General features: G+C 45.8%; 1 protein-coding gene across 1 annotated transcript; it reads right to left on the bottom strand.

Annotated features, from left to right (window-relative positions):
- Window positions 1-263: 263 nt before the first annotated feature.
- On the bottom strand, window positions 264-27013 carry Dna2 (DNA replication helicase/nuclease 2). The gene is made up of 21 exons (XM_040732255.1): window positions 26858-27013; window positions 24938-25120; window positions 23566-23749; window positions 20375-20520; window positions 19902-20033; window positions 18585-18804; window positions 17187-17304; window positions 16066-16228; window positions 14351-14545; window positions 13502-13732; window positions 11964-12080; window positions 11776-11885; window positions 9921-10030; window positions 8868-9092; window positions 7796-7989; window positions 6419-6508; window positions 6113-6317; window positions 5429-5518; window positions 4265-4447; window positions 2307-2453; window positions 264-876 (listed from the first exon to the last, which is right to left on the bottom strand). The coding sequence occupies exons 1-21, from the start codon at window positions 26932-26934 to the stop codon at window positions 808-810; spliced, it is 3189 nt and encodes a 1062-aa protein (XP_040588189.1). The 5' UTR covers window positions 26935-27013; the 3' UTR covers window positions 264-807.
- Between the last annotated feature and the right edge of the window lie 419 nt (window positions 27014-27432).

Consider the following 27432-nt stretch of genomic DNA (forward strand, 5'->3'; position numbering starts at 1 on the left):
CTTTTCACCTATCACCTGAGCTAGGCACCTGAGCTAATCAGTCCCCAGGGGCGGAGGGTGGCTCGGCTGATGGGATGCACAGGCACAAAGCCCTGAGCTCCATCTCCACCACTGCACAAGCCAGGCATGCCGGCACACGTCAGGACTCCCAGTGCCTCAGGAGTGGAAGGAAGCAGGAGGATCAGAAGTTCAAGGTCACCTGGGATACATGAGACCCTATTTCCACACAGAAATCCTTTAACAAAGAATGACCCAGTCAAATCTATCAGTATAAAACAATTTATTAAATTACCCGTTCAATAATAAAGAAGGTGGAAGCACCAACAATTTTCACACATTTTAACTTCCATTAAGTGAGGTAGAAGCTTTTCCCTGTAGGAGATGGGACCCTTTCGTAAAAATGTCACCATATATGTAAGGTGGAATTAGACCTGATTTGAACCTTGGGTTATAACTGAAACTTCTGGGTTAAAGTACAGACCCCAAATCCAATCCACCTTCAAAGGCAGAAAAATCTTAAACACTTTTCTTGGTCATATACATACATACTTGAAGTACAAATTTAGACTTTTTAGTTTGGGGTTCATCGGGACTCTCACAGTAAAATTTCATGTGGTGACAGGATTCATGTTTAACGAGATTACACTAATGAAAAGACAAATCTGGAACTTTGAAAAGAACAGTCACTTCATATTTTACCTTTTAGCCAAAAGTTATCCTTACAGTTTAAGTGTGCATTCCCAGCAAACATAAGCTGGGACATCAGGTGAATGCTTATGACTCTGGAGGCAGGAGTGTGGATGGAGTTCATCCTCTTTGAGAATCACCTAGAACATGGCAGAGACTCTCGTGCTCCCTTGATGGAAGATCCATGATGTAAGACAAATTAAGGAAGACAGATACAGCAGAAATATACCTGTGCACCGTGGTGCCCATTTACAGCCTCAGCACTCAATTAGGAGTTCAAGATCATCGTTTGCTGTACAGTAAGTCGTTCCATAACCTGGGATACATGAGACCCTATGGGGAGGAACAAAGGGAGGGGAGAGAAGAATCTACTTGAAAAGTAACAGAAAGCCAGGTGTGGTGGCCCAAGCCTGAATCCCACCAGTTAGGAGGTGGTGGGCAAAGGATCAGAACTTCAAAGTCACCTTCAATTACAGTCCACTCATGGCCGACCTGGGATATACCTCATAAAATAACCTGCTTATAATGGAACTGGGAGCTGAGTGCGGTGAATACCCTTTAATCCAGTGGTTCTCAACCTTCCTAATGCTTTGACCCTTTAACACAGTTCCTCAAGCTGTGGTGACCCCCAACCATAAAACTATTTCATTGTTGTTTCATGACTGTAATTTTGCTGTTATGCATTGTAATGTAAATATATGATATGCATGATATCTGATATGCAACCCCTGTAAAGGGTAGTCAGACTACCCACCCCCAAAGGAGTCGTGACCCACAGGCTGAGAACCACTGCTTTAATCCTAACACTGGAGAGGCAAAGGCAGGATCTTTGACCATGGCCAGCCAGGGTTTCAGAAAGACTGCCTCAAATAAATAAATGAATAAACAAACAAACAAAACAATGGGAAGCCAGGCATTGTAGAACATGCCTATAACCCCAAGTCGGAGGCTGACACACAAACTTCATTAAGAGTCTAGGTCAGCTTTGCCTTTTTTTTGGGAGACAAAGTCTATTATAAGCCCTGGCTGTCCTGGAATTCACTATGTAGAATGGCCTTAAACTCACAAGTCTCTGCTTCCCCAGTACTGGGGCTAAAAGTGGGTACCCGCTACACCACACAGAGCCTCACCGTTCTAGCTGTAGCACAAATCAACAGGATAAAATATCTGGGGCTAGCCAGGCGTTGGTGGCGCACGCCTTTAATCCCAGCACTCGGGAGGCAGAGGCAGGAGGATCTCTGTGAGTTCGAGACCAGCCTGGTCTATAAGAGCTAGTTCCAGGACAGCCTCCAAAGCCACAGAGAAACCCTGTCTCGAAAAACCAAAAAAAAAAAAAAAAAAAAAAAAAAAAAAATCTGGGGCTATAGAACCAGAAGGAACAGCCCATTTCCACTGGCTCCAGATGGGAAATCAGACCCTTACCTCTCCCTTGCTCAATCCACAGACCATCCCTGTCCATCGTTACGTTACTGGTGCCTTCCTATGAAATGTTCCCTTGCCATAGTCAAAATGGTCTTTGAAATACACCCATGAGAAACACAGACATGAGCTTCCATTCACTCAAGGGCATGAACCGACGGCAGCAAAGCCTGTGTGGCCAGCTGCACACATAAGGATATTAGCTGCTCTGTGTTCAGATGGTGAAAGAGCCTCTCCAAAGGAGGGAAGCGCTGCAGCGAGGACACGCTGCCCAGCAGGATCAGCTTGTGTTTGGCTCTGGTTATCGCCACATTGAGCCGCCGCCAATCTTTCAGGAGCTCACCAAGCTGGAACAAAGAAAGTTTCTAATTATCCCGGTCGTGTTACATATTTGAATTTGTTGTAACTAAGGGCATGGTTTACTTTGAATGGCCCTAGCATTTTTTATTGTTCTTTTCGTTTTTCCAGACAGGCTGTCTCGTTGCCCACCCAGACTCAAGCTTGCTAAACAGTCGAGATTACCCTTGAACTCCTAACCATCTACCTCCATCCCCCAAGTACTAGGATCACAGGCCCGTTATTTTTCATTTGTATTTTGAGGCAGTCTTGCTATATAGCCCAGCCAAACCTCCAAATCAAGATCTTCCTGATTCAGCCTCTATTGTAGGAAATACTTGACACACTACGTGGAAAAGCATAGTCTAGAATGGCATGTACATGATCTAGAAAGTCACAAGAAGCAAAGAGATTGATTTTCTGTGAGGTAAGAAGGAGTATGAGGGACAGAGTAAGGAAGCAGACTTTTTGCTGGGTGTCTTTTAAAAAACCACATGGATGGATTACACAGTTAAGAAAAAGGTGTTGTGGCTAGAGCGACGGCTCAGTGGTTAAGAGCACTGGCTTCCAGAGGACCTGGCTTAATGCTCAGCACCCACACAGTTGCTCACAATCATCCACAGATCCAATGCCCTCTTCTGGCTTCCTCAGACACCACGCACACACAAGGTGCACAGACATACACATAGGTAAACACTCAAACAGGCCTCTAATCCCAGCACGCTGGAGGCAGAGGTAAGCGGATCTCTGTGAGTGTCCACTGGCCTGGTCTGCAAAGGGGAATTCCAGGACAGCCAAGGCTATAACAGGGAGAAACTGTGTCTCAAAACAACAACAACAACAACAAAAAACTACTCATACACATAAAATAATAAAGTTAAAAGGAATCAAAGAGTAGAAAACAAAAGCAAAACAAAACACCTGGAGATATCTCTGAATTTGAAAGTATCTTGCCCATGCCCTTGTTTTGATCACATTTTTATTTATTGCACATATGACATGTGTCAGTGCATGTAAGCTATGGCACATGAGTGAGGTCAGAGGACAACCTTGGGGAGTCAGTTTTCTCCTTCTCCAATATGGCTGCTTCTGGGCATCAAACACAGGCCATCAGACTTAAGAGCCAAATGTACTCGGTGGTGGTGCATGCCTTTAATCCCAGAGATCCCAGCACTCAGAAAGTAGAGGCAGGCATATCTCTGAGGTCTAGGTCAGCATGGTCTATAGAGTTAAACCCTGTCTCAAGACAAAAAAGTCAAATGCTTTTATCCACTGAGCCACCTGCCTCCCAGTCTTACAAAGAGTAAGAGGGGAGCCTGAAGAGATGGCCTGGATTAGGGCACTTGATTCTCTTGCAGACATCTTAGGTTCGATTCCCAGCACACTCATCGTAGCTCAAAACCATCCATAACTTCAGTTCCAGGGGATCTGACACTGTCCTTTAGTCTCCAACGGCCCCAGGCACACACAATGGTACACCAATATATATATAAAATAAATGTCTAAAAAATGTTCTTAGGCTGAGCAGTGGTGGCGCACACCTTTAATATCCCAGCACTCTGGAGGCAGAGGCAGGTGGATCTCTGTGAGTTTGAGGCCAGCCTGGTCTAGAGTAAATTCTAGGACTGGCTCCATAGCTACTGAGAAACTCTGTCTCAAAAAACAACAACAAAAAAAGGTTTAGAGAGCGATAAAGTGTAGCTTATAATGGTGACCTGCTTGCCTGGCCTCGTGAGTTTTAGCGCCGATACAGTGAGGCAGGAGGAGGGAGAGACGGAGGAAGAAAGATCGCAGATGGATTAGCAGTGAACAGTCAACTTACAGTTCCATCCTTATTACTCCTAACAAAGGACACCAGGATGAGACTCTTGTCCCTTCCTTGGTATTTGTCTACTGTGTTAACTTCGACCATCCCGACAGAAGAAGATGCCAGTAAGTCATTGATGATCCTTAGCTGCTGCCTGTATGGTGCAATGATGCCAATATTGGAGGGGCTGCAGCCAGCCTAAGCGGAAAAAGAAAATGATTTAAAAGAAACATCCTGATTTCTAAGTTCTTTAAGCTTTACTGAATTTATTGCTATTTACAGTTTTGCCGCAATTTTTGAAACATTTAAATTTTCATCTTCTGCATGTGCATATGGTTTGCATGAGTTTGGGTGCCTGTGTGTGAGGGTTACCTGTGGATTCAGAGGCCGGAGACTGGGGGCAGGTGTCTTCCTCGCTCTCCACCTTACACAATGGTGCAGGGTTTCCCACTTGAACCCAAGCTCACCAATTTGGCAAGTCTAGCTAACCAGATTTCTCCATCTCCGCCTCCTGGGCACTAGTATTACAGGAGGCCATCAAGCACACCTGATGTTTATATGGCTGCTGGGGTCCGAATTTAGGTCCTCAAGCCTGGCAAAGAAGAGTGGTTTCATCTACTATGTTCTCTCCCCAGACCTTCAACTTCCTGCTATCCCACTCACAGCCAGGTTTCTAACCTAAGGATACTACACAACGACACTAAACGGAAACCTCAGTGGCCACCGTAAGAAGAACTAATTTCACTGGGTCTAGTGGTGCACGCCTTTGATTCCAGCACTCTGGAGGAAGAGGTATGTGGATCTCTGTGAGCTTGAGGCCAGCCCGGACTCGAGTGAATTCCAGGACAGCCAGAGCTATATAATGAGAAACCCTGTCACAAAATACAACAAAAACTTCTGAAGCTTTCTAAATGATTAGCATTCAGTCTCTTCATCTTTTATTTATTTATTTGAGGTTTGGGTTTCAGAGCTGGAGTTGGAGCTAGAGGTGGTTGTGAAGCGTCCAACACGGATGTTGGGAACTGAATTCCAGTTCTTTCTAAAAGCATCAGCCCTTACCCACTGAGCCACCTCTCCAGCCCCCGACCCCCTCATCTTACAGTCTAACAATGTTTAACAAGACAGTTGGTATTAAATGACTCCATATGCGTACTGACTGTCCTTGAGAGCTCTACTAACCTTAATAAAAACCGACGTTAGAAAGACAACCAGTCTGGCTTCCGTGATGTTGCTCACACCACCATTTTCAGTTTGTTCTGGAGCTGGGACCTAAGCAGAGAAATGTGAGTCAGTGACGCAGTCGGTCAGGGTTACGCTGCAAGGACCCGGGGCTACAAAGACTTGCAGCAATATTATGTTAATTAGGTAACAAATAGCTTGCCTGAAGATCAGAGTACAAAGCTAGCCACACTCGTTAGCCATAGAGGCCAGGCGGTCGTGGCGCACACCTTTAATCCCAGCACTCAGGATACAGAGGCAGATGGGTCTCTGTGAGTTCAATGCCACCGTGGGCTACATGGAATTGACCCAGTCTAAAAGAGAAACAGAGCTCACATGAAGGTGATCCCAGCACTTGGAGTGACAGGCCTTTAATCCTAGCACTAAGGAGGTGGAGACAGGAGGCAGATGGATGGATCTGAGTCTGAGGGCAACCAGGGCCTCACTCAAAAAAAAAAAAAAAAAGTAAAAAGAAAAACAAGAATGATAGACAAGACTCTGATGCAGCGTTGAGATGTGATAGCATTAGCATCTGCGCTACATTTGCTTTTAAGTAATCAGCTCAAAAAGTACTAGTAACTGAGAAATCTAAATCCTAGGACAAATGTAAAAAAATACTGAAGATTTTCTTCATTCTTATTTTACCTTATCTGTATTAAGAAAACAAACAGGATTGTCTGGCTCAAACACTCCAGCCAGCCAGGGGTTATCAGAATAATTGGCAGAGAATTCCAGGCTCAGCTTGACGTCCTTGAAGTTGGGCAGGGCTATCACTGCATTGGCCACGCGGTCTGAACCACACTCCAGCTTCCCTTCATATGTGAGCTTATTGCTTAAGGACATAATCTTGCTGCAAGAAAGGCAAAAAAAAGGCAGCCTCAGCTTGGATGTAAACAAGCATGCGGAGCGCTGGAGGCCGCCGCGGTCACACACACACACACACACACACACCTGTTCATCCTGTACTGCACTGTCAACTGCACAACGGCATTCTTGTTCTGCTCCAGCCGCTTGAACAAGCTCTCGCTCATGCCCAGGGCTCTGCCAACAAAACACGTTCAAGCCCGTTAACAATCAGACTGTCCCTTTAAAAGAATCCAGAGAATTCTTTAACTTTACCTACTAGTGTACATCTTCTGCATGTGTGCTTTGTGCCCCCGATGAGGTGTCCCTGTGGAGGTCTAAGGACAGTGTCGTTTGGTGGCTCTCTCCTTCCACCTTTACAGAGGGAGGCTCCAGGGAACAAGCTTGGCTCCTCAGGCTTGGGAAAGTGCTCTTCCTGTTGAGCTACCTCACCGGTTCCCAGAACCCCAGCTTAAAACTAAAACTTGCTTTTTTATTTTAAAAGAGGGGTCAAGTATCCCAGGTGGGTCCCCAAACTCAAAGACAGCAGATCTCCTTAATTTCTAATCCTCCTGCCTTTATCTCCCTAGTGTTAGAATTATAGTGTGTGCCACGCCTGCTTTATGCACCGCTGGGGGTGGACCCCAAAGTTGTGTGCATGGTAGACACACAGTTTGAGATCTGAGCTACAACCCCAGCTCCTACAGTGAAAACACCAATACTGAAGGTGACAGAGGCCTACAGTCCCAACTCTCTAGAAGCCTCCTTCAAGCCTGGACAATATGGCAAAATCCAATCTATTAAAACAAAACTGAAGCCCGAGTGTGGGTGCACATCTTTAGTCCCAGCACTTGGGAGGCAGACACAGGCAGATTTCTGAAGTGAGGCCACCCTGGTCTACAGTGAGTTCTACACCAGCCAGGGATACATAATGAGAACCCGTGACAAAAACAAAACAAAACACTAAAATGAAATGTCTGCTGTCCCCATTGTTGCCAATTAAACACACTGGGAATAGGGAACCTCAATGCAAGAATTGTCTCTATCAAATTGACATGTAGGGGGTTGGAGAGGTGGCTCAGAGGTTAAGAGCACTGGCTGCTCTTCCAGAGGTCCTGGTAGTTCACAACCATCTGTAATGAGATCTGGTGCCCTCTTCTGGCCTGCATGCCAAAACACTGTATGCATAATAAATAAATAAATCTTTTAAAAAATTGACATGTAGGAATATGTGTGGGGCATTTTCACAACTGCTAACTGATGCAGGAGCAGGAGGGCTCAGCCCAGTATACCATCAATGGATGGGGGTCCTGGGCCGTATAAGAAAGGCCTGGGACCAAGTCAATAAGCAGTGTTCCCCAATGGTCTTTGCTTCAGTTCCTAACCTGACTTCCCTCAAGGATGGACAGTAATCTGTAAGCCTAATAAAATGTTTCCTCCCCCAAGATGGCACAGCAACAGAAGCAAGCAAGAGCATCTACCTACCTTGCCTCCCGGTTTAGAACCAGGGGAGGAAGCTGCTGATGGTCCCCCACCAACACAAATCTCCGAGAAAAAAAAAGGGGGCCCAGGCAAACGGGCTGGCTAATTTGAGAGGCTTCATCCACAATACAAAAATCAAAGGTTTTCCGTGAAAATATTGGATGGTTTATTCCCATACAGGTTGTTGCAACTATCAACTAAATGTAAGTAGAAAAAAAAACAGGTCAGTTAGTAGTCAAAAAAGGTACTTGTGTTTTCTCATTTTTTAAATTAAAAGATTAAAATCATACCCCTCCAACAGCAAGAATTCTTCAATATTATTTAATCCCAAAACATTTATAGTTTGTTTGGTTGTTTGCTTGACTTTCGAGATAGACTCTTGCTATGTAGTCCAGGACTTCCACCTCCAACTTACTATGTAGCATAGATTGGCCTTAAACTGCTGGGCTTGAGGGAACCTCTAGCCTGAGCCTCCAGAGTAGCTGAGATAACAAGCCCACACCATGACACCTGGTATATTACTAACTCCCTCATTCTGCAAGAGGCCCTGTGAAGAGGACAAAAAGTCAGCTTACACAGAGGGAGATCGGGAAACTGTGTATGCACAAAGAGGGCCAGTATCTAACGTGTGTCAAGTCCCCAAACTCAACAGCAAGCCAGGTATGGAGGCACAGGCCTATAACCCCAGCACTTAAGAGAGGCTGGGTAGGAGGATCAGGCATTCAAGGGCAGGCTTGACTGCACAGTGACTTCAAGGTGAGCCTGGTCTGTAAGAGACCATATCAAAAAAGGGAGGAAAAAGAGGGGGAGGCACGGAGGCAGGGAGGCAGGGAAGGAAGGCAGGCAGGCAGGCAGGCAGGCAAACAAAAACTCTTTGTGGAGACAGGTGGATCCCTGGGGCTTGATGGCCGGCCAGCCAGTCAGCCTAGACTACTTGACAACCTCCAGGACAAAGAAATCTTGTCTCAAAAAGAAAAAAAAAAAAAAAAAAAGAGGACAGCACCTGAAAACCAGCAGAGGTTGTCCTGTGATGCTTACATGCATGAGCACACACACACGTTAGAGTCAGACTTACATGGCTGTTATAGAGCTCTTCTAAAAGGTCTAAGGACTTAATGGACCTTGATCGGCAAATCTCCTGCTCTGTAAACTTCCGGATATCTGCATGGACCTTATGAGACTGACCCAAGCGCAAAAATCCTATTTTAAACTTGGCTAACTTCAAAAGAATATTGTCAACAGCAGAATGCGTGTAGCTGGTCAACAGGACACTGAAGCCGCAGGCAGAGAGGATCCTTACCTAGAGATGGGAGACAAAGAGAAACATGGCTCTGAACCCAGGTGACTGGTAACAGGCTTAGTTTTCAGAGAGACCTGAATCCCAGAGGGATTAGGTAACTTTTCTAAAGAATTATAAACCAAAATCACCTATAAAAATCATACGGTATGGGGCTGGAGAGATGGCTCAGAGGTTAAGAGCACTGCCTGTTCTTCTAGGGGTCCTGAGTTCAATTCCCAGCAACCTCATGGTGGCTCACAACCATCTACAATTCAATCTGGTGTCCTCTTCTGGCGTGTAGGCAGAAAAGTGTATATGTAATAAATAAATAGATAAATATTTTAAAAAATCATACGGTATAATTTTTTTGTAACATCTTATTCATTCCTGTGTAGGTATGCATGCTGCGGCCCACAAATGAAGGTCAGAGGGCAACCTTCAGGAGCTGGCTCTCTCCCTCTGCCAGATGGATCCTGGAACTGAGTCCACGTCACCAGGCTCAGTAACAAGCACTTTTGTTAGCTGAGCCTTCTTGGCAGCCTGAGGCATTTTTATTATGCTATAATCATGTCACTCTCACAGGGATCCTCTACTTAGCCAAGGACCCCAGAGCAGTGAGGGTACCACCATGCAAGTTATCATTTTTTTGTTTTGATGGCTGGTCTGGAACTCGCTATGTGGACCAGGCCGGACTTGAACTTACATATATCCATCTGACTGTCTCTGCCTCCAAGTGATGGAATTAAAGGGGTGAGCCATCACACTTGGTAAAATCCAGCAGCTATGATACCGAGCATCATCTACTCAGGCAGGAAGAACCCAGTACAAGCAGTTAGTTCCAGAGCTTACAAGAGCACATATCGTAGTTGTCTTTCCAGTCCCTGGCATCCCCACAATGAGCGTGTAGTCTTTTGACAGAAGTACTTTCTTCATTGCTTGCCTCTGAGGCTTATTCAAACCTGCATTTCAATTTCACAGAACAAAAGCAAGAACATTTCATTTTAGTGAGCTCTCCTCCACCCCCAGGCAGCACTCCTGTGCATAGCTCTGGCATGTTCCACCACCACCCAGACAACTTTTGCTATGCAGATTGTGTGGAATAGGCTGGCCCTGAAATGTTCACTTTTCTTGGCCTCTTAAGTGCTGGGATTGGTTGCATACTACAATGTCTGGCTCATAAAGTCTCCTTTTATAAGAAAAAGCAAGACGGGAGTGGTGGCAGTGCATATCTTTAGTTCCAGCACTCGGGAGGCAGAGGCAGGTAGATCCGTGAGTTTGAGGCCAGCCTTTCCAAGACAGAGAATCCCTATCTCAAAAAAAAAAAAAAAAAAAAAAAAAAAACAAAGGGAGAAAAAGCTAGCAGAGTATTTTGTTTTGTATTTTATGAGTCAGGGGTTTTTGTGTAGCCTTTGCTTTCCTAGAACAAGCTCTGTAGACCAGGCTAACCTCAAACTCATAGATTCTTCTGCCTTCGCCTGAGATTAAAGGCATGCACCATCAATGGGCTCAGTGATTTGCTTTTCAAGACAAGGTCTATTATATAGTCATGGTTGGCCAGGAACTCAAGAATTCAGCAGCTTCTACCTGCTAAGTACTCAAATTAATGCACTGTCAAATGCATGCAAGTGCATTTATGTGTGGGCATCCCGAGGCCCAAGGTTGATTAATACTGGGAGCCTTCTTCAGTCATGTTTTACCTTACTTATTAAAGCAAGTTAAACCCAAAACTCACCATTATGGGCCAGGGTGGCTATCCAGCTTGCTCCAGGGATGCCCTGGTCTGGCTGACTGTCACGCCCAGCCAGCATTTATATGGGTGTTGGGGATGTGAACTCCAGTCCTCACTCTTGGGTGGCAAGTACTTTATCACAGTGAGTCTCTATCTACCTTTGTAAAACTTACTGTGTGGGGGCTGGAGAGATGGCTCAGAGGTTAAGAGCACTGACTGAGTTCAATTCCCAGCAACCACATGGTGGCTCACAGCCATCTGTAATGAGATCTGGTGCCCTCTCCTGGCATCCAAGGCTGAATGCTGTATACATAATAAATAAATCTTTAAAAAAAAAAACAAAAAAACTTACTGTGTGTATGATGTATATACAGGAACATGTGTGCTAGTGTGTGTGTGGGGGGTCAGGGGACAATTTTCAGGAGCTGATGATGATTTCCTTCTACCATTTTTGTTTCATTTGGTTTTTCGAGGCAGGGTTTCTCTGTGTAGTCCTGGCTGTCCTGGAACTGGCTTTGTAGACCAGACTGGCCTTGAACTCACAGAGGTCTGCCTGCCTCTGCCTCCCAAGTGCTGGGACTAAAGGCATGCACCACCACCACTGCCTGGCTTCCTTCCGCTGTTTTGAGGCAGGGTTTCCCTTATTTCTGCCACGCAGCATACTCAAGGTCAGCTGGCTGGCCTAGGAGCTGCAGGCTGAGTCTCCTGCTCCCACCGTCCCATCTCACCACAGGAGTGCTGGGTCACAGATGAAAGCCACCGCATCTTGATCTTACCAGTGGGTCTCAGGGTCAAACCCATCTCATCAGGCTTGCGAGGCAAGTGAGCTTGCCCACTAAGCCATTTATAACTGTGTGTCTAATCAATTGCTAAGCAACTGGACACCGGGCATAACTTAACTTATACAGAGAATCAAGAAAATCAAATCAAAATGCTGGCTACGGCATACCCTTTAGAATGCTGGCTACGGCATACCCTTTAGAATGTTGGCCACAGTGTCCTTCGCATCATGTGGGAGAACGGAACTGAGGTAGGGCACAAACTGAGGTTCCTTAAAATCAATGATTAATTCCCGAAGTCTTTTGCTGCAAGGAAAAACAAAAGCACTTTTACTAGTATCTGAAGAGAAGTGGGGAGATTCATTCTCCTTCATCATTACCAACCTGGTGTCGGTGTTTTCCATCAATTTAGAGAGATTTCCTAATGGGGTATCTATCTCACAATTTTTTTCTTCACGGTCTAATCTGAACAATGTTGTATCTGGGAGTGTTGACAAGTTCCTAAAACAATAAAACAAATACATATGGATGTGTTCATTTCACACAGGCTGTGTAAGGCCCATACTGCTACTAGCTCAAAGTCTAAAAGAGCCGAGTGCAGGGTGTACGCCTGTAATCCTGGCTCTTGGGAGGTGGAAGGTAGGAGCATCAGAGTTCAAGGTCGTATCAGAGTTCAAGGTCACGTCAGCTACACAGCATATTCCACGTCAACCTGGACCACACATGCAAGTCCAAGCTCACTCCCATATATACATGCAAAATAGGTGTCAATTTTTATAAACAGACCACATATACTGAGCCAGCTTTAACCACTTCCTTCCTTATATTTTACGTTTCAGAACTGCCCTGAAGTCTCTAAAATCTCCACATAGTACCACACCCCACCATCATGCCTTTTGGCAACATGTTCGGTCTCATAGAGGCTCCGCATGCTGTGCACTAACCGTGGATGGAAGAATTAGCTTTGCTAAGAAGGCTCTGAATGGAGCATGGGGGTCATAGAGGTTATTATTGCGTATGTGTGTGTGGAGTGTGGGGGCATATATGTCACAGTCTGTGTGTGGAGGTCGGAAGGTCACTTCTGTGGAGTGGTTCTCTCCTTTCTCCTTTCTGTGGGTTCCTAGAATAAGATTTGAGCGGCAAGCACCTCCTCAACCATCTTGCCAGGCCCCATTGTCTCAATTGCTGATGTCAATGCACTAAGTGGTAAGGAGAGGTGGGAATGTAACTTGGTGACCGTTTTCACCTATTGCCGGTGAGGCCCTGGGTTCAAACCTAAAGCATAAAAGAAAAAGAGCTGGAGAGAGAACTATTGAGAGAGGCTGGGTGCTGCCGGGTGTGGAGGTGCACACTCTCTATGCATAAAATAAAACAAATAAAAGCATGGCAAAAGAACACAATATGCTGTGGCAAAAATACAGGTACCAAAGACCTGATATTGAGTCACTTTGTTTGAAATGGTTAAGAGGAAAACTCCCTGAGATAGGAAACAGATTAGGGGCTTGGAGGCCGAGATTGCCAGGTCTTCTGTAATATGGGCTACAGAGCTAATTCCAGGCTGATGTAGACTACGTAGCAAGAGCTTATCGCAAAAGAGAAAAAAATACGTGTAGTTGACAGCGGCTAGGGAGTGAAGGGGCAGGGGATGAGCACTACAGGGCACATGTCTCTTTGGGGTTATGAAAGTCTAAAACTGGTGACGGCTGTGTTTCATTTAGTTGATCAGCTTTCACGGCACTGGAGATAGAATCTAGGGCCTGGTGCACCCGGCAAGCACTCTGCCACCGGTTACATCCCCAGTCCTATGTGCACATCTCCGAATATTATGGTTAATCACGCGGCTATGCACCCTAAGGGGATGAATACATGCGTCCCTGAGATCCACGCTGACAAAGCTGCTGCCCAAAGAAGCACTTTATTACCTGTCAAGCAAGCAGGTTACTGCTACCGCGTTCATCTCCTTCAGGTAGCCCTTAGACAAAGCGAACAGTTTCCTGTCTTCTCCACTTAAAATAATCCTGTCGCCTGCCATCAGATTGGTGGCTGGCATGGCACCATTTTTCCGTTGGAAGCTGTGTAAGTACTGTCCATCACAGACTCTCCTCACAGGCTCCTTCTGGACCAGGTTTCCAATGCAGTTGCCAACCTCCTCCCTACAAAAGAATGGGGGATAGTGTCCACTGACATTGTATATATATGTTGTGTTTTCTACTACAATTTGTTTGTTTATATAGCCCATGAAAATTTAGAAAAAAATTTACTAATTGTGTGGCGAGTGTGTGCACACGTGGGCCAAGCTGCTTCTGTGAAGGTCAGGGGACAACTCCCAGAACGGACTTAATCCCTTCCACTGTGTGAATCCCAGGGTTAAACTAACATCATCAAGCTTAGCTGGAAGTGCACTTACTCCCTGAGCAATCTTGCTGGCCTGAGACCCCTGGAAATCCATGCTAACACATTTGTCCTTTAATTTTTTTTTTTTGCCAGGTGGTGATGGTGATGGTGCACTCCTTTAATTTCAGCACTCAGGAGGCAGAGGCAGGAGGATCTCTATGAGTTCGAGGCCAGCTTGGTCTACAGTCTCCCCTGCACTGGGACTACTTGACATGGGGACAGGGGATTAAAACTCAGGTCCTCATATCTGTAATACACCCACTTTACCAACTGAGTCCTCATGAAACCGTGACTTTAACACACTACACAACCTCTATTGTCATGACTTCCAAAGGCTACAGCACACCACCACTGCTATGTATTCAGTGGACACCTACATTTCGGGAGCAGACATTAGCCAGATATTCTGATGATTCTTCCTGTTGTCTTTAGAGTGTGACTCCAAGGTTAGCATGAGACACCACAGACTGAAATACTTCAAGTGGGTCGGCTTCAGATGCCGTGTTTCTTCCTGGATTTTGGACAGCATGCCCTCTGGGACGGAAGTGTCATCCACCTGTTCTTCAACTGCTCTAAATACAAAGTTCCAATTAGAGTCAAAAACACATTTCCTTTCCTAAACTGAGCGCAAGTGCATGGGCGCGCGTGCGCGCACCCACACCCACACCCACACACACCCACACACCCACACACACTATGACTGTCGTAACTTCCTCTAGTTTTCCTTAAAAAAAAAAAAACTATTCAACATTCTATAAGCCATGTGATTTTTAACAAGTAAAGACTGTTGAGTTTAAAAACTCAACACTGAGCCGGGCGTTGGTGGTGCACGCCTTTAATCCCAGCACTCGGGAGGCAGAGGCAGGTGGATCTCTGTGAGTTCGAGGCCAGCCTGGTCTACAGAGCGAGTTCCAGGACAGCCTCCAAAGCTACAGAGAAACCCTGTCTCAAAAAACCAAAAAAAAAAAACTCAACACTGCATTACCCTTCCTCCGCTCACTATACCCTGATAACTTAGGGTGGTGTGCCTGGTGCTCATTCTCACTAAAAATAAAATTTGTTTTTTTGCACACTAACAAAAGTTTTACCAAAAAAAAAAAAAAAAGCAACAACAACAACAACAAAAAACAAAACAAAACCATTCAGGACTCTAATTTTGCTTAATAATTTAAAACATTGAGGGGAGGGCAAGGGAGGAGGGGAGGGAAACGGAGAGGGACCTGGAACTGACTTGTGAAGCAACCTTGTCTCTAATCTAAATTTAAACTTAAAAATAAATAATAATAAAAAAGAAAATAACTTAAAACATTTTATATAGATGCAAATATGTTATATTAAAGCATACAATATATTGAGAATAAAATGTAACATTTTCAAGAAATAGGCTTACACTACAGGCTAACATTTCTTCCAACAAACAAACAGGGTCTCACTACAGTCCCAGGAACTTACAGATATGCCTGTCTCTGCCTCCTGAACTCTAGGATAAAGGCATCTGCTACCTTTCTTTGCCACAGGTGTGCAAGTGTCTCTGTAGACTGGAAGAAGGCACTGGAAACCCTAGAGCTGTAGTTACAGGCATAGACAGGGTGTTTTTTTCTTTTGAGACAGGGTCTCAGTACATGGTCCTAGATGACGTGCAACTCTACACAGACCTCACTGGCCTCATATGTCCAGCCATCCTCTTACTTCTGCCTGCAAGTGCTGGGGTCACGGGTACCCACGTACACAAACATATGTGCAAATAAAAAAATCAAGATGAATAAAAATGGAATGTTTAAAAAAAAGCAAACACCTATACTATTCATTAAAGCAATGTATACCAATAACCCCAGCACTTGAGAGGTGGCAGTAGGAAGACCACAAGTTTAAGGTCATCAGGTGTGGTCTACATAGTAAATTCCAGGACATCTGGTGCTACCCTGGCTCTAGTTGACCCTGCTTCCCAAAAGTTCAAGGTCATCCTCAACTATATAGCAAGCTTGACACCAGCCGGGCTACATAAGACTCCCTCCTACACACACACAAACACACACACACACACACACACACACACACACACACACACACACACAGACACACGCACGTTTACCTGCTATAAAGAGCACAGTTGCCCATCTGTGAACAATATTTACAAGTTTTCTCTTCCTCGATTATTTGTGGCAAGGGAGAAAGCCGTGCCTCCTCCCCGGGAGCAGCTCTGCTCACACGGTGCAGCAGGGAGAACGCCAGCTGGTCCCTGAGCTTCAGCAGTTCTAGGGACAGGCAAAATTGGCTTTTCAGAGCGAAGCAGAGTTTCTATCTACCAGTAAAAGCTGCAGACTTAAAAACGAGAGTAAAGAATATGGACATCTGCCCCTATATCGGAGTTAACCAGCTGCACAACACGCTGGCGCACTCCAAGGTTTTGAACACAAGGGTTTGAAACAACCTCCTCTCACACCAAGTAAGCACTGTGAGCAGAGGGCTGGCTCTCTAGCAGGCCCAAGCACTACAGACAGGTTTTCCCTTTTCCCCTCCCTCTCCTTTGCTGTTACATTACATTCCTAAAGCTAACCCCACAAGATCCACTCTCTTATTTGGCCACTGACTCATTCATTCCTGAGACTAAACACCAAGGTCCAGCAATCAAAATTCATTACTTGGCTGCACTGGCTACCCTGTCCAATCAGGACTTACCAACTCACCCTAGTGCAGACCTCCCCCCTTTCTCTTCTCTCCTTAAGAACCACTCTTTGCTCAATCTGAGGGCCACCATCCCTCCTCCACACCCCTCCAGGGTATAAATCTCTTTTATGCTCAGAATCTAGTGGCTGAGCATGCCCCCACCCACCCACACCCACAGGGAGACCTGTCTGCCCCAAATGCTGGGATACAGTAATTAGAGGCATGCTCAGCTTAAAATTCTTTAAAAAAAAGAAGAAAGAAAACAAAAGGGGGAAAAAAAGAAGGCTAAACAGATAGGGGAATTTGCTGTGCAAATGTGAAGACGTGAGTTCAATCCCTGGAACCCACATAAAGATGGAAGGAGAACGACTTCTACAAAGTTACTCTTCAATCTCTATCTCTGCACTCCGCCCACGGATGAAAAGTAAAAATAAATAGTAATTATATAAAATATATAACTACAAAATTCGGCCTGTCATATGGTCTAGTAACATAAAAGGGAGGGAACAGGATCAGGGAAGTAGAGCCGGAACGGAACAGTTCAACCTCTTTTGTCCAGATGGTTGGCGGGCACAGGGTACATCTGCCCAGTCTTGAGGTAGAGAAGCCAGCCAGCCTCAGGGTCCTCTCGTCTCTCCTGGCTTAGCAGTGTGTACAGGACCACCTGTGGAAGACAGACTGTCAAAAAGACAAACTGTGGCTGGGCATTGGTGACGCACGCCTTTAATCCCAGCACTAGGGAGGCAGAGGCAGGTGGATCTCTGAGTACCAGGACAGCCTGGTCTACAGAGCGAGCTCCAGAACAGCCAGAACTAGAGAACTTGTCTCAAAAAGCCAACAGGTGAAAAATAATTTGGCAAGGGCTGGAGGTGACTGAGCAGTTAAGAGTACAGACTGCAAAAGGGCAGTGGTACTGCACGCCTTTAATCCCAGCACTCGGGAGGCAGAAGCAGGCGGATCTCTGTGAGTTCGAGGCCAGCCTGGTCTACAAGAGCTAGTTCTAAGACAGCCTCCAAAACAATACAGAGAAACCCTGTCTCGAAAAACAAAACAAAATTAAAAAATAATCAAGCCAGGCATGACAATGCCTGCTTTTAACCACAACACTTGAGAGGTAGAAGCAAAAGGATTTCCGTGAGTTCCAGGCCACCCTGGTGTACATGGTGAGCTACAGGACAGCTAAAACTAAACAGAGAAACTCTGTCTCAAGAAAACAGAAACAATCATATGAGAGTTGAAAATAAAAGAGTTGATGGACTAGGGGTGAAAGAAATGGCATCTAGGTAAACATTACATACACTGTTCCATGGTCAGTGAGGCATACGAAGCACTAAGCTAAGTCTGCTTTGACTCAGCCAATGTACTTGGCAGAATTTCCAAATACACTGAGTTCCCCCACATATAGGAATGCGAATCGGGTTTTGGAAACAGCACTCACTTCTTTCCTTTTCTTGTTATCTGCTTGGGCAGCTAGTTTAGCATCGTAACCTGGCTTGAATGGCTCCCAAGTTCAGCTGTTTTCATTTTTTAAGTGTATTATTTGTATTATTTTATGTGTATGGATGTATTGCCTGTGTGTATGTCTGTGCACTGCACTGGTGACTGAAAAGGCCAAACAAGGCTGCTGGATAGATTCCTGGAACTCCAGAACCAGGAAGCTGTGAGCCATGTGGGGGCTGGGAATCAAACTTGGGTCCTCTGCAAGAGCCGCCAGCACTCTTAACTGCAGAGCAGTCTCCCCAGCCCCAAGGTCAGCTTTTATACTAATCTGCTTAAGAAAACTTTCTTCTGAGGATGTAAACACTGATAAAACAAGCCGAGCATGCTGAATTCCAATTAAAGAGTGCAACATGAAACAAAAACACTGCCTGCGTTGAATGTAGGTAAGAAAACAAGAGTGTGTGCTTAAAGACCCTAAGCCCTACAAATGTTTAAGATTTATACCTGACTTCGGTGTTCAATAGAGTTTGATTCTTTGCCAGTTTTAAGCTCCAGAGGCATTATCTTATATTTTGTTTTACAATCTCGATGTATTTTGACACCAACTGTAACGTCTATTTTGCCCTTCAATCCGAACCTAGGGGACCAGATGCTTTCTTCAATATCCAGTGACTTTACTACTTCAATGTTACAAGATGAATTTCTGTTACTACCATCACTTGGCCTAAAAAGAAACACAGAATGCTTAATTAGAATATAGCTCACTCTACACCTGCAGCCCTGATGACCACACAATTATCTCTTCTGGCTGCTGGAGGTTTTGTTGTTGTTGTTATATTCTGAACAAGTACTGTACTTGGCATCACAAGATAGAAAAGCTGCCACGTTCTTTGGCAAGTGACTGACTGATCTGAATCCTGCAACACACCGATGCTCAGGCTGCTACTATAAGCCCTGTGGCTGTAATAACTGTCGAAGAATTACAGTGGTGTAAGGAGGTGCTTTCCAAAAATCATTTTAAGACCTAATATGGTGGCGCACGCCTTTAAACCCAGCACTCGGGAGGCAGAGGCAGGTGGTTCTCTTGTGAGTTCAAGGCCAGCCTGGTCTACAAAAGCTAGTTCCAGGACAGCCTCCAAAGCAATACAGAGAAATCCTGTCTCAAAACCCCCGCCCCCACAAAAAAAAAATGGAAAAAAGAAAAACTTCATTCATAAAAGATGAGCCTAGGGGCTGGAGAGATGGCTCAGAGATTAAGAGCACTAACTGCTCTTGCAGAGGTCCTGAGTTCAATTCCCAGCAACTACATGGTGGCTCACAATCATCTATAATGTGATCTGGTGCCCTCTTCTGGTGTGTAGAATACATGGAGGCAGAAAGTTATATACATGATAGATAAATAAGATAAATAGACAGAGAGACAGACCTTTTAAAAAAAGGTGAAGCAAATTAAAGCTATTCTCACAGTGAAAGTGCTTATGAAATGATAAGGATTAACATTAGAATGAAAATAAAATTACTCATTAGATCTTTCTTTCTGGTCATGGAAACATATTGTAGATAAAAATTTGTGAAAAACAATAACAAGATGATAAGTTATAGAAGTTTAACCTTTAATCCAGGTTTACTGGTGCACACCTTTCATCCCAGCACTCAGGAGGCAGAGGCAAGTGGTCTACAGAGTGAGTTCCAGGACAGCCAGGACTGTTACAGAGAGAAACCCTGTCTCAAAAACCAAAACCAACAAAACTTCGAATAAACAAGCACAAAGGAATCCTGTCTAAAAATCTGAACACCACATAAACAAAATCCACTTCTTACAGAGAAAGCTGCATTTGAGGAAATCCCGAGGGAGGGCCCTTCCGCATGAAGTCCTCAGCCCACTTAGAAAAGGAGGGGAGATACTCCTCAACTTCACATTTTATTTCATCTGGGCTCAGATTTAGTCGATACCTGAAAAAAAAAAAGGAGGGGAAATTGGGTAAGAAAACATAAATACAAGAAATATAAATGAGGTCAGGCAGTGGTGGCACACGCCTTTAATCCCAGTGATCTCTGAGAGTTCCAGACCAGCCTGGTGTGCAGGACTCCATCCTTGAACACGTGTGGGGTATTTCAGCAATATTACCCAAGACTCCCTGTGGCCCAGAGACACCACAGGGTACTGTGAACGGGATGGCTGAACTTTGGCTATGCTAACTCATACTAAAGGATCTCCTTCCAGAAACCTGAATTCTAGGCAACAAGCTAACTACAGGGTGAGACTGCCTCTGTAGTTCTTCTCAGTTACTTACATTTCCTTCAAATGCCTTATTTCTTGGAGAGTTTGAAAAGCAAGCTCTTGCAGCTTTTCTGGGGCAAAGCTCTCACTTATGGCTTTTTGAAAGACTTCATGGAGAATTGTACCAATCAGCATTTGGCGAGTGGCTGGATCAGAGACCTATTAAAACAAGTCATTAGCACATCTCATGCCACAACACATTAACACAATGAATATACATTATGAAGCCAACATGAACTAAGACAACTGCTGGCTTCATAGTGGCTTTTTTTTTTTCAGAATGGAAATAATGATTTCAAAAGACTTACAAAAAAGTTGAGATAAATCTAAATAAAAGAAAATTGAAGGCACTTAACTCTCTCTACCAGAATAAAATGTTTGTGGGGTGAGATAGCCACGTATTACCTCTACCTCCACATAGACCACTGTGAGTCACAGACTACATAGCCATTGCCTACATAGCAAGACTCTGCCTAGAGGAGAGACCAGTGGTTAGGGATGGGAAAGAGTTGCCAGTGAGCTACATTTGGAACTCACAATCCCCTGTCCACCTAGTCTCAGGGGATTCAATGCCCTCTTCTAACTTCCAAGAGCACCAGGTACAAAAGTGATGTACATGAAGACAAAACATCCATACTCATAGGAAAACAAATAAAACAACAAAACCTTTGCTAATATAATCATCATTCACTATTAAAAACTCCAGGATATTTTCAAAGATTTAGTATTTTTAGAGTACTTTATTACTTAATAATCCACCCCTCCCAATAAAAAAAGTTGCCAGGTGGTGGTGGAGCATGCCTTTAATCCCAGCACTTGGTGAGTTCGAGGCCAGCCTGGTCTACAGAGCAAGTTCCAGGACAGCCAAGATTGTTACACAGATAAACTCTGCTGGCACGCAGGCAGAAGACTGTATATATAACAAATAAATAAAACATTAAAAAAAAAGACATCATTCAGGGTTAGCAAGTTGGTTCAGCTAGTAAAAATGCTTACCCACAAACCTACTTGACCTGAGTTCAACTCCTGGAACCCACATCATAATCATCAAGATGCGCTTTTAATCCCAGCACCCGGGAGGGAGAGGCAGGCGGATATCTATGAGTTCAAGGTCAGCCTGGGTTACACAGAGAAACTGTCACAAAAACAAAAAATAGCCAGATGCAAGGAAGTGCAGGTGGTGCCTGGCTTTAATCCCAATGTTTGAGAGGCAGAGCAGGTGGGCCTCTGTGAGGATTGGGCCAGCCTGATCTACATAGAGTTCCAGACCACCTATGAACTCACAGCAGCTGTGGTTACTTACACAAGATCAAGCCAGTTAACATTCAATCATGGAGGCATGTTAGCTCCAAAGTCGTACCCCAAAATGGCAGTGCCACTGACAATGTCTAAACTAGTCTGGACTGAACTCAGGCTGGACTCTGACCAGGCAAATAGAGGGTTGTTAGCAGATAAACAAAAGTCTAAAGTCAGCATTCCTCAAAAACTTGTGAGTCAGATTTCTGGTTTTCAGGAAGAGTCATTTCCTCCTTTATCTGCCACTGCAGATGACTGGCTGACTACCTTCAGCAGTGGGGTGTCCAGTGACCCATCAACACATACCAGCAGCACATACCAAAGTCACCAGGTAGCAGCCAGGCTCTTCTGGCTCACAAACTGCCCCCAACACACACTGAAACCATCAGGCTGTTCCTGTGCTTACAAGCTCTCTCCTGCCCCGACACCTGTCTCTTTAGAACCAGCAAGACTTTCCCAGCCTATTGCTACTCTTCTTGCTCACCCGGCCCTCAGAAGCATCCTCCAAGACAGCTAAGGCAATTTTGAATATGCCCCAAATAAACCTTTCTTTCTACCCACGGAGTAGTCCAGTTCAGTGGTTTTGCTGTGCAGTTGCTTTAGAGGTGGCTGGAGCTCACCAGCCCCTTCCTCTAGCTGGGAAGACATTGACATGTGACAGCTTCTGGGGGAGGGAGAGTCAGTTTTCCTTAGTGGTATGGCCCTCAGTAGCCTGACTAAGTCCAAGTCCATTGATGGCTTTGTACCCAGGGGCATAAGGACAGGACTGAACTTGGTGGGTCATTAAAAGAAAAAGAAAAAAGAACACAAGGTCGCCGGGCGTTGGTGGCGCACGCCTTTAATCCCAGCACTCGGGAGGCAGAGGCAGGTGGATCTCTGTGAGTTCGAGGCCAGCCTGGTCTACAAAGTGAGTTCCAGGACAGCCTCCAAAGCTACAGAGAAACCTTGTCTCGAAAAACCAAAAAAAAAAAAACAAAACAAAACACAAGGTGAGGGGGTTGAAATAGATCAGGGAGAAGTAAAGATGATCAAAATACATTGCGTGGAACTCTCGAAGGATTAATAAATATGCATCTTTAAAGGCAGAGCCTTACTGAGCAGCAGACGAGAAGCCTCATGGGTCGGCCCTCTTCTCTGAATAATTCACAGAAACATAACTTTTTCCTTTTCTTTTCTTTTTTGTTTGTTTGTTTTGATTTTGGGTTTTTTGGTTTTTTTGAGACAGGGTTTCTCTGTGTGTAGCCCAGGCTGTCTGGAACTCACTATGTAGACCAGGCTGGCCACAAACTCAGAGACCCAGCAGCCTTCTGCGAGCTGGGATCAAAGGCATGCAACCACCAATGCCCGCCTCTTTTCTTCTTTCTACCCCTTTCTTACCATGCTTCCTGCAACACTTTCTTCACCACTTTCCTAAAGTTCCTTACCCCATCTTGTGGCTGCTTGTCCTCCATGTAGCTGACCTCCACGCTGGCCTAACTCAAGCAGCATGGCTTTCTCTCTCCGCCCTGGGCAGCTAGCTACTCAGATTACAACCTGCCTCCCGTGGAATTTTTCTTTCAAACTAAGAACGTTGTCCTTCAGCTTAGGAAGAAGAATGGAGCGGGACATAGTCCTGCACTCTCAGAGATAAGCACTGCTATTAAATGCTAAATAAAATTCAGTGCAAAGGACCAGATACCTGGTGTAATAAAGTATAACATTACCATCACCAGTTATGTGACTCTGGGCAAACCACACATCTGCTTTCAGCCCATTTGCCCTCTGTAAAGCCCCCAGGACTGAACAACTAGTGAGTGTGAAGGGTTCCTCTGGGGCTGAAGATATAGCCCAGGGGCACAGTAAGGCCTTGGCTCCCACCCTCAGCACAGCAGAGGAGGGCACTGTTTAAACAGCGCTGAAGTCACTTACCCTGAAAGTCTCGCTCAGGACAGCTCTTCTCATACACCGAATACTACTGGCGACACTTGTGCCAGAGATCAGCACGTCAGGGTACAGAATAAGATACCCAAGGTCATCATCTATTATCCAAGTGTCAGACGTGCGGTTTCCCTCTAAATGAATGATGTCCCCAGGCTCCACGGGTACCGAGCACCTGAGAAAAGGCAAGGTTGAAGCAGAAATATACAACCCAGATTCCCACAGTCAAACACACCCAGAAGCACCGAGTGTTTTATCTCAAGAGTAAGGATTTCTAGACACCCGGGTCTTAAATTTCATTTAAGTAGCGGGAGGGACTAAAGAGACAGCTCTGTGGTTAAGTAAGAGCACTGCTTGCCCTTGCAGAGGACCCTGGTTCAGTTCCCAGTGTCCACATTATGGGTCACCACTCCAAGTCCAGGGGATCTAAAGCCCTCTTCTGGCCTCCACAGGTACACAAACGGTGTATGAACATACATACATGCAGACAAAACAGTCACACACAGAAAGTTCTATTAATTTTTTGTTTGTGTTTTTTGAGACAGGGTTTCTCTGTGGCTTTGAAGGCTGTCCTGGAACTAGTTCTTGTAGACCAGGCTGAACTCACAGAGATTCGCCTGCCTCTGCCTCCTGGGTGCTGGGACTAAAGGCGTGCGCCACCACCACCCGGCAATTTTTAAACAAAAAAAAGTTTTTAATTAAATAAGATTGTCGGTTTGGAGCACAAAAGAACTAAAAGGCTAGAATGAAGGCCACACTTTCAATGAGCCAGATACAGCCCATTTCTTAAAATTTTTATTTTCATTTTATTTAGGCATATACACATGTGCCCACATGTGTGCAGTGCCCAAGGAGACCAGAGCAGAGTCTCATATCCCTGCAGTTACCAGCAGTTATGAGCTGCACTGGGAACCAAACCCAGGACCTCTGCAGGGTCATCAAATGTTCTTAGCCACTGATCCATCCCTCATACCTTCCTTTTCCCCTCCCTTAAGAATTATTCTTTGTCTTTTTTAACATATTTATTTTGGGTGTACGTGTTGGATGGGGAGAATCTGTCAGTCCTCTTCCTCCACTATGTGGGTCCCGGGCATCAAACTCTGGTTGCCAGTTTTGGTGGCAGGCACTGTTACTCTCGAACTACCCGCCACCTCCTTTTAAACAGTTAATCCACACAAGACATTTGATGGGCTCTTTCAGATGATACCCTAGTGTTAGTTGGACTGGAGTTCCCAACATGTGGAGACAAGATATAATTGGTTCAACTACAGCCTAGACTACGTGAGACCCTGTACCATCAAGCAAGCAAGAAGAAACCACCTCCAGACCACCCAACCACGGCTCAAAGTCAAGTGCCAGTCACCAGCCATTCCTCAGGATGCACAGCTCTTGGTGCTCTTGCTCCCTCGATGCAGTGATGACCACTTGTTTTTCTTCGTCTCCTCTCTCATTCTGTACGGTCTCCACAGATAGTACCAGGTATCGGTTATCCTCCCCTTGGCTCAGAAGTGTCTTAGGAAAGAAAGCTTCCACCTTCTTCTGAAGTCTAAAACGTAAACATAAAAACTATCCTATCAGAGTGCACTATCTGGAAGCCAATGTTCTAGTTTTTTAGGTCTCCTTTTTTCCTGAAAACCTTAAAGGGGTTGTGGAAGGGGTAGGGATATTCCTGTTATAAAGAATGGGCTGGGGCTGAGATTCAGTGGGTAGAGTACTTGCCAAACATGTACAAGGCCCAGGGGTCAATCTGATCCCCAGCAATGCATAAACTGAGTGTGGTGGCTCATGTCGGTAATCCCAGCACTTGGGAAGACAAGACAGGAGAACCAGGTTGTTCTTAGATACATAGGAAGTTTGAGCTAACCTGGACTACACCAAGCACTATTTCAAAACAGAAAGTGACTCCTCTCCGTGTAAAACATACATAAAAAGCCAGGCGGTGGTGGCGCATGCCTTTAAACTCAACACTGGAGAGGCAGAAGCAGGCAGATTTTTTTCCAACTGATAAACTGGGCAGGACACAGTTCAGTGGCATAGCACCTGCTTGCCAGCCTGTGTCTTACCCCCATTACTGCTTGAAGGAAAGGGGGCGGGGCGGGGTGGGGGTTGGGGAGAGCAGCACGGGAGGTTCACTGCAATTCCCGCCAGGAGTTGCCAGTCATAATAATCTTTACAGCACTGGGGCTGCGGTCTACTGCATTCCGGGCACCACTAAAGAAATCTAGTTTTAACATACTACAGAGGCAGGAAGTGGTCCTACCCTCCCTCCCTCTCCTTGCAAAGAAAGCAAACTCCCCCACGGCTTTCCAGAAAAGGGTCATTCATAGGCGGGTCTCAACAGTGAGTCTCAAGCACTGAGTATCTGGATTCATTAACAAGTCACCTGCTCTCTCCATGTATCTGGATTCATTAACAAGTCACCTGCTCTCTCCATGCCAAATGCTATCAGGCATGCTGGCACACACCTTTGATCCCAGCACTCTGCAGGCAGAGGCAAAGGGATCTCTGTGCATTCAAGGCCAGCCTGGTCTACAAAGCAAGTTCCAGGATAGCCAGGGCAACGTCTCAACGACCTAAACCAGTAAGTGTGTAAGTGAATGAATGAATGAATGAATGATTGAATGAATGAATGAATGGATGGATGAATGAATGAAGAATGCCTTCCTCTTTCCCCTACCAATCACTTCAATCACTTCAGCTGGCTGCACAATCCATTGTTTTGTAAATGTATCACTCAACATCCCTACTTAGCCTCACACCGTGAGTTTCCTGACGTAGACGGTAACACCTACAGGAGCTCTTACAAGGCCAGGGGATGGCACAGAGGTTAAGAATATGTATTGTTCTTGCAGAGGACCTGAGTTCAATTCCCAGAACCCGCACCAGGCAACTCACAACTGCTTGTAACTCCAGCTCCGGAAGGTGCCTCTAAAATCAGACACATGCAAATAAGCACGTAAATTAATAATATGACTGGGCCTGACTAAAGGGGAATGCTGGCAAGGCCGGAGTTCGCTCCCGCGGTCCCACGTGAAAGGAAAGCACTCCCACAGGTACTCCTCCGACCGCCACAAGCGAGTCCACACACGCAAGTAAAAAAATAAAAATGCAACGTATTAATGACTGGTGAGCTGTCGTGTGGGAAACAGCGAGCTCAAAACCAGATTCTAACAACACTCAGAAGAGGCAAAACCCTCCGGCTAGAGCCAGAAAAGCCTGCGTAAGTCCCGCCCGCGTTCAGGATAGACAGCGCCCACCGCCCGCCGCTCGCCCGCTCGCTCACAGCTCCTCTCGCGGCGCGGCCTCCGCTCCGCCGCCCTCCTCCAACAGCAGCAGATCCAGCTCGTCCAGCGGCTCCATCCCTGCCGGGCCCCCCGGGAGAGGCGGCTACGGGGAGCGACCCGGGTGCCCGGAGCTCGCAGCGCCAGAGACGCGCCAGTGCGCTGCGCATGCGCGGGAGGAGCCCCGCGCGCCAGCGGCTCCCGCGCTCTCCGAGCCGGGAAGAACCGCGCAGGACCGGAGACACTTTCCCGCCTTGCCGCCTGCGGGATGCCTGAGTGAGCCTGCCGGGCTCCCACGCCCACGCTCACCACACGCTTCGTGATTTAGGAGATTTGAGACAGCGTCTCAGGTACCCCATGCTGGCCTGGAACTCACAAGTGATCACCATACCCAGTTTACGGTTGAGCTGGTAAACGGGACTGTGACTAGGACTGCCCGACCTCAGTTTTCTGGAACTCATGGTGGTATGGTGCTGGGAGACCCAATCCCGGCAGGTCGCCCTCTGAGTTCCCCGTGTGCCCAAGCACACACAGAGACACACACAGAGGCTGGAGAGATGGCTCAGTGAGTTCCACA

This window comes from Mesocricetus auratus, unplaced genomic scaffold, assembly GCF_017639785.1.
Source record: "Mesocricetus auratus isolate SY011 unplaced genomic scaffold, BCM_Maur_2.0 Super-Scaffold_100027, whole genome shotgun sequence".
NCBI lineage: Eukaryota > Metazoa > Chordata > Mammalia > Rodentia > Cricetidae > Mesocricetus > Mesocricetus auratus.